The 7,017-nt window shown below is 31.8% G+C and overlaps 2 protein-coding genes across 2 annotated transcripts; both read right to left on the reverse strand.

Moving 5' to 3' along the window:
• Window positions 1-447: 447 nt before the first annotated feature.
• On the reverse strand, window positions 448-1,568 carry LOC104707467 (putative thionin-2.4). The gene is made up of 3 exons (XM_010423823.2): window positions 1,044-1,568; window positions 864-941; window positions 448-771 (listed from the first exon to the last, which is right to left on the reverse strand). The coding sequence occupies exons 1-3, from the start codon at window positions 1,270-1,272 to the stop codon at window positions 674-676; spliced, it is 405 nt and encodes a 134-aa protein (XP_010422125.1). The 5' UTR covers window positions 1,273-1,568; the 3' UTR covers window positions 448-673.
• A 3,948-nt stretch (window positions 1,569-5,516) lies between these two features.
• LOC104707468 (putative thionin-2.4) lies at window positions 5,517-6,388 on the reverse strand. The gene is made up of 3 exons (XM_010423824.2): window positions 6,091-6,388; window positions 5,923-6,000; window positions 5,517-5,830 (listed from the first exon to the last, which is right to left on the reverse strand). Exons 1-3 carry the CDS (start codon window positions 6,317-6,319, stop codon window positions 5,733-5,735), a joined length of 405 nt encoding a protein of 134 aa, XP_010422126.1. The 5' UTR covers window positions 6,320-6,388; the 3' UTR covers window positions 5,517-5,732.
• Window positions 6,389-7,017: the final 629 nt, after the last annotated feature.

Consider the following 7,017-nt stretch of genomic DNA (forward strand, 5'->3'; position numbering starts at 1 on the left):
TACTGTAGTAGTTTTCATTGTACGTTTCTATCGAATTCATAATTATATTTGTTTCTATTTTGAAATAAATCAAAATAATTTAATACAGTAGTATTGTGAAATCTGATTGCTAATAATAATATACATATTAGAACATTTTAATGGAATTTTATAAGATTGTGTTAGTGAAGACTTATATGTTAGAGATTTGATTAGAATTATTTCTTAGGTCAGATTCAGGATTTTTTTTTTTTTTTTTTTTTTTTTCAGATTCAGGTTCAGCTTCAGGATATTAGATACGAAGAAATAAGGCTATAGTTGGTTACGCAATATCATCTATAGTGAAAACACCTTAACACTATTGTTGTTCATTAAGTAGCATCATTGCATCAACTTGCATCTATTGTCATAATATAAATTAAAAAAACAGATCAAATGGAAATGGTTGAGAGCAGAAGATGGATACAATTTGCAAACACATGATTCATTAATTTAAAATTAGGGAGTAGAAGGCATATACAATCTAGGGATCGATAACCTTCAACAAAAGCACATCACAAACAAGCACGAGAGTCTATCATTTTTTTTCTCACATACACGACAATTATTGAAAACACGAAAACCAACTCAGTGAAACTAGATGACCACCTCCTTCACCTCCAGACGTACGTAGTATTTTCATGGATATATTTGTCTAGGCAGTTTCAACTGCATTTATGGAGCCTTTGGTGCAGATTGTAGAACATGCGTTGGCACATTTCTCAACAGCTTCATTCACAATTTCATTTGCATCTAATCATCAAAACAAATTTGACATATATTCTTAACTTGTTAATTATTTAAAAATGATAACAATTAAAATGTGTTTTGGGATTTTGCTTTACCGGAGTTCTGGAGAGTGGTTAAAGCACCACACACAGAAGATACACATCCAACCTTGCAGTATTCATTGACAGCAACACCTTGAGACAAAAAAAAAAAAAAACCCATTACAAAAAAATGAATTTCTGATCTGTTTTATAACAAGTAGAGTACAAAATAAAGCACAATAATATTCAATTTACCTGTGTTTTCGAGAGTGTCCTTAGTATATCCGTTAGGACATGTCGACCCACTAACGATTTTGCAGCCACTAAGATTTGCACATACTTGCCTAGAAGTTCCGAATATGCGGCAAGCATTATAGATATTTCTAGCATTGGTGGACGGACAGCAGCTTTTTGCGTCAACTTGAATTTGTGCCATGAACAGACTCATCACGAGCACACTTACAATCAAAGTTTTGCCTTCCATCTTTGGATACTTGATTAGTTGTTTGAGCACAAAACGTATGTGGGGAGTAGTTAATAAGTTTGTATTAATGAAATGGTGATAAACAAGGGTCACTTAAATACTAGTTGGTCAAGAATTTGCAATCACAAACAAGGCTATCACATGCGCAATAGACAACATACATGCTGGTAGACCATCCTTATTTACATTGGCTACCTTTCACCTTCGAGAATCTACATTCTTCTCTTCTTTTTTCCTTTTCTTTTTTGTTCGTTTTTCTTAAGCAGAAAAAAAAATCTATTAAAGTTTTGGATTCCTTAATATTTGAATTAGGCTACTTAATTAACAGTTTAATATTTATTATTTCGTAGTAGTTTTGCTGGCTATTATTTTGTGGATATAAATGTTACTTTATTATTTCATGATTGAATACTTTGTTTGCATAAATTATACAATACACACAGAAGGTGTTTGTTAATTGTTACGACGTTTTTCTGGGATGTTTCTTGTAATTGTGTTGGAACTCAAAACCACGTTATAACTAAACTTCTTGTGATTGTGTTGGGACCAAATTTTTCTTCATGCATAATCTTTCTTTTAAGAGATCGATAAAGTGGTTTTGAGGTCTAGTGACTAGAATATTAGGTTTTTTCTTTCAGTTGCAATGATTTATTTATATAAAGTACTTTCTTTTTTGGTTGGGAGTTAGTTACGAACGTGTTTTGTGTTTCTTTATTTAATTTTTAACCATGTCTGTTGTAGTTGTGATCATTGAAACACATCCTTACCTGTTACCTTTCAACTACAGAACTACTATTATTATATATATACTAGTTGCTGACGAAATGAAATCCTTTATTGTATTACACAAAAATCCAAAACGTTGGTTACAAAACGTGTTTTGTGTTTCTTTATTTAATTTTAACTAACTCTTCTGTTCTTAGTTTCAATTTGAATAATGTTTTGTGTTTTTTATTTAATTTTAACTAACTCTTTTGTTCTTAGTTTCAATTCGAATCATATGTTGGATGAATGCATAACAATATTTTGTAAAGTAAATAATGATTTTTTTTTTATGTGGATCAAACTTATTTTGTTTGTCATAAGGAAGATCAGAATATCCACGGCACTCAATCGAAAGCTCTATATCAAGGAACTTCATAGGATTCTCCATGACATCTTAGTCTTTTCAATCTTTTTCGATTTATGCTTCCTTTAATATCGTTCCCCGCAACCAAAATCGATGCGTTAGCGAAGGAGGCTCTCCTCCCCTTATGTACGGAAACCTAGTTTTATTCCCTAATGAAGAATACGTTTTGCCCAAAAAAGGGAAGATCAGAATATAAAATATGTTGTAATGGAATTGTATTTTTGGATTTTACCAAGTGATGATCATTCATTTTATTTTTTTCTACAATACATTAAATTAGAAGACTACTCTTCCAAACAATAAAACACTAAATTGACGAAACAAATTAGAGGGTTGCGCTGGTTTTGATTTTGTTTCCTAAATGCCGCCAACATATAAGAGAGACATGTCATTAGAAAGCAGAACATACAAGAATGAACATGGAAAGCAAGAAAGAGACGTAAGTAGTAGACAAAGCAAAGCAATATGCATATGGTGGCCTCACAGTTACAAAAGGTTTGAAAATTGTAGAAGTGAAACGTATTGACTTTGTTTTTGTTTTCATCCTTACCTTCATTTTCAATACCTGATGATATGAGACTATTGAATGAACAAAATGTTAAAATATACTGTTTATAGAGATAGATATATCATATAGAACAACGACAGCTTTTGTCGTCTTTTCTCTTATGTTTTGAAGGCTACCTTCGAGAATCTACGTTCTTCTCTTCTTTTTTCTTTTTCTTTTTTGTTCGATTTGCTTAAGCAGAAAAAAGCAAACCTACTAAATTTTTGGGTTCCTTAATATTTGAATTAGGCTACTTAATTAACAATTTAATTTTCATTATTTTGTAGTAGTTTTGCAGGTTATATTTTTGTACGTTCTTATAATAATTTGATGTATAACTTTGGGTTTTTGTGATTATAAATTTTAGTTTATTTTTTTACTGCATTGGTGTGTAATGATTGAATTTTTTGTTTGCATAAATTATACAATACACACAGAAGATGTTTGTTATTGTTACACTGTGTTTTCTGGAATTTTTTGTTTGCATAAATCAATATATGTTATAGGACTATAACATCTCAATTATTTAAACATGATTTAATTAAAGAATAGAAAATATTTATCTTTATTGGATCGTAGATGGGAGAAGTCATTGACGAGAACGTAGGCGACATCAATTAAGAATTTGAGACGTGATTAGGTATCGATCAAAGCTCAATTAAAATCTAATGTGCACTCAACCACGATCTAGTGGTATCGTCGTGACATTTCAGGATCGAATCCATAGGGACTAAGTAATTGCACTATAAAACTATGAAGATCGAATATAACTAAGACAGAAAAAAGAAGTTTATAAATCAAGTAACTAATCAAAAACAGAAAGTACATAAGTTGTTTTAAATCAAAAAGAAAATATTGGGCGTAGGGAATCTATGGGAAACATAATCTCAGAATAAGGTAGTTAGATTGGGATGCGTTAAATACCGTTCTAGAACTCAAATCATTGTTGTAAAGCTAACATATTTCTGCAGCGTTAAGTATCTATGCAATGAATTCACTAAACCCTAAACCATCATTTGTATCTAGCAAACCAAGCAAGCAATAACAAGTTCAAGTTTGATCTGTTCACAAGGTGCCTTAACTTCAACTTCCGTTGGCTAAGGATCACCTTGCTCACCTATGTTCTTTTCAAACAACTCAACAACACTTTCAGTGCGACGATGAATTAAACCTATGATCATAAACTAGGTAGCTAATCTAGTTTAAGCTTTAAGAACAACAATAGATGAAGCACAAAATAGATCAACCCCAAATCTAGAACACCATCATTAAAGAATCATAAACCCCTTTGAAACCCGAAATCCAATAGGTAAACTAATCAGACATGGAGAAACAGAAACAGCAAATCAAAGATTGAAAATGCATAATTGAATTGCAAAAGAATAGAAAATAGGGTTTAGAAATCTTCTCCAAAGTGTCTAGAAGGATTTGAGATCTTCTCCCAAAGTTTACAAGTACTCAAAGGCTGCGTAGAATAAAAGTTGTCTTTCTAGAGGTTGATCCTCGTGTTTAAAGACTAAAATAAAACCTTAAAAGTCGGTTTAAAACAAAAAGAGAAAAGTTGCTTCAGGTACGGGATCGGTCAATCCCGAATGAGGATCGGTTGATCCTGGATGTTTTTTCTGTGATTGTTCTATATGCTTTCTAGTCCGATCAGTCTTCACCAAATTGGCTCCAAATGCACGTTTTCATCCCCAAAACACTCAGTTTCCTTCCAAAATAGCCTAGAACCTGTACAGACTCTCAAAAGATTAAAAAGATTCTAAAAGCACACTTTGATTCAATAAAAAACTCAAAACAAATGTAAAATCTATAGTTAAAATCCTATCAAATACAGACATATCAGGTATCGTTGGTGACGTTGGAGAGGAAGAAAGACAGGAACGTACGGTGACGGACATGTTAGAACAAGAGGTACAGATAATTGTTCTATTATATTATTCATCTCTTCCATACGATACAATATATATAGAGAGATACATAATAGGTATCCACATAATATAATATATTCATAATAGTTTATAGGTTATTGAGAAAACTACTAGATGAGAATACAAGAATTATGTTTGAGAATTTGAGTCAATTATATATTCTGTTGTTTTATTCTGATGGGGACAAGAATACAAGACTAATCTCGTAGTAGTTTTCATTGTACGTTTCTATCAAATTCATAATTATATTTGTAATAACTATTATTCTATTTCGAAATTAAATAAGCCAAAATAATGTAATAGTATTGTGAAATCTGATTACTAATAATAATAGATATTAGAACATTTTAATGGAATTTTATAAGGTTGTATTGAGTGAAGACTCGGATTTAGAGATTTGATTTGATTTATTTCTTAGGTCAGATTTAGGATATTAGATACGTAGAAAGAAGGCTATAGTTTGGTTACGCAATATATAGTGAAAAAACCTTAACACTATATACTGTATCGTTGTTAATTAAGTAGCACCTGTTTTCAATTTGTCATGATATGAAATCCTTATCAAAAGACAATTCCGATTATAAAAAAAGAAAAGAAAAGAACAGATCAATGAAAATGTTTGAGAGGAGAAGATATATGGATACCAACACATTATTTATTATTTAAAATTAGGGAGTAGAAGGCATATACAATCTAGAGATCGATAACCTTCAAGGAAAACACATCACAAACACAAGAATCTAACATTTTTGTCACATACAAGACAATTATTGAAAACATGAGAACCAACAACACTGTGAAAGATGACCACCTCCTTAACCTTCACACGTACGTGGTATTTGGATATGACTTTCTAGGCAGTTTCAATTACATTTATGGAGCCTTTGGTGCAGATTGTAGAACACGCGTTAGCACATTTTCCAACAGCTCCATTCACGATTTCATTTGCATCTAGTCATCGAAACAAAATCTGACACATTATTCTCTTGTTAATTATTAAAAAAATCGTAATAATGAAAATGAGTTCGGAGAGTTTGCTTTACTGAAATTCTCGAGAGTGGTTAAAGCACCGCAAACAGAGGATAAACATCCAACCTTGCAGTATTCATTGACAGCATCACCTTGAGACAAAAATTAAAAACACATGACAAAAAATGAATTTCTAATTCGTTTTGTAACAAATAAAGTAGTAATAAGGCATAACTATTTACCTGTGTTTTCGAGAGTGACTTTAGGATATCCGTTAGGACATGTCGATCCACTAACAATTTTGCAGTCACTAATGTTTGCACATACTTGCTTAGAACCTCCCGCTAGACGGCAAACATTGTAGGTGTTTCTCGCAGGGACGGATGGGCAACAGCTCATTGCGTCGACTTGAATTTGTGCCAAAAACAGACTCATTAGGAGCACACTTACAATCACAGTTTTGCCTTCCATCTTTGGGTTGATTAGATGTTTACTTGATCGGAAAATGTATGAGGGGACTAGTTTTAAGTTTGAATTGATGAAATGGTGATAAAACAAGGGTCACTTAAATACTAGTTGGTACCTTCGAGAATCTAAAGTTTTAGTGATTAGAAGAATTCAAGTTTTTTTTTTTCTTTTAGTTGGGAGTTCGTTACAAACGTGTTTTATGATTTGTTATATAATTTATAGCTACTCTCTTGTACTAGGTTTCTAGATATATATTTATTTTATACCAAATGCTGACCCACTAAAATCCATTCATGTAGTATTACACAAAAATCCAAAACGTTGGTTACAAAACGTGTTTTATGTTTCTTCATTTAATTTTAACCAACTCTTCTGTTCCAACAATTTCAATTTGAATTATATGTTGGACGAATACAGATCATTATTGAAAAGAATAATGAACTTTGCTGTGATACTTCGGTTTCAGAAAGTTCCGGAGAAATTTAAAGGAATTGATTTGACCACCTCTGTCACCAAAGTACATTTATCTTTTCGGTTAAAGGATCTGAAAAACTTTACAATTAAGCGTGTTTATGCTAGAGTAGTCTCAGAATGGTTGACTTTTTGAGAAGTGATTGTCGAAACTGTCCGAGTGAGGACAAAACACAAGAAAAGATTATGTAGTGATTTGTTGGGAAGGTAAACAAGTCTTTACAACCTCC

The sequence above is a fragment of the Camelina sativa genome, chromosome 8 (assembly GCF_030686135.1).
Source record: "Camelina sativa cultivar CO46 ecotype springtype chromosome 8, ASM3068613v1".
NCBI lineage: Eukaryota > Viridiplantae > Streptophyta > Magnoliopsida > Brassicales > Brassicaceae > Camelina > Camelina sativa.

Excerpts from the sequence above, each read along its gene's own strand:
- LOC104707467 (XM_010423823.2), bottom strand. The coding sequence starts at position 1,272 with ATGGAAGGCAAAACTTTGATTGTAAGTGTGCTCGTGATGAGTCTGTTC. Across the intron at positions 942-1,043 it reads GGACACTCTCGAAAACACAG|GTGTTGCTGTCAATGAATAC; the intron begins GTAAATTGAATA and ends TTTTGTCTCAAG. Across the intron at positions 772-863 it reads AACCACTCTCCAGAACTCCG|ATGCAAATGAAATTGTGAAT; the intron begins GTAAAGCAAAAT and ends TTTGATGATTAG.
- LOC104707468 (XM_010423824.2), bottom strand. The coding sequence starts at position 6,319 with ATGGAAGGCAAAACTGTGATTGTAAGTGTGCTCCTAATGAGTCTGTTT. Across the intron at positions 6,001-6,090 it reads AGTCACTCTCGAAAACACAG|GTGATGCTGTCAATGAATAC; the intron begins GTAAATAGTTAT and ends TTTTGTCTCAAG. Across the intron at positions 5,831-5,922 it reads AACCACTCTCGAGAATTTCA|ATGCAAATGAAATCGTGAAT; the intron begins GTAAAGCAAACT and ends TTCGATGACTAG.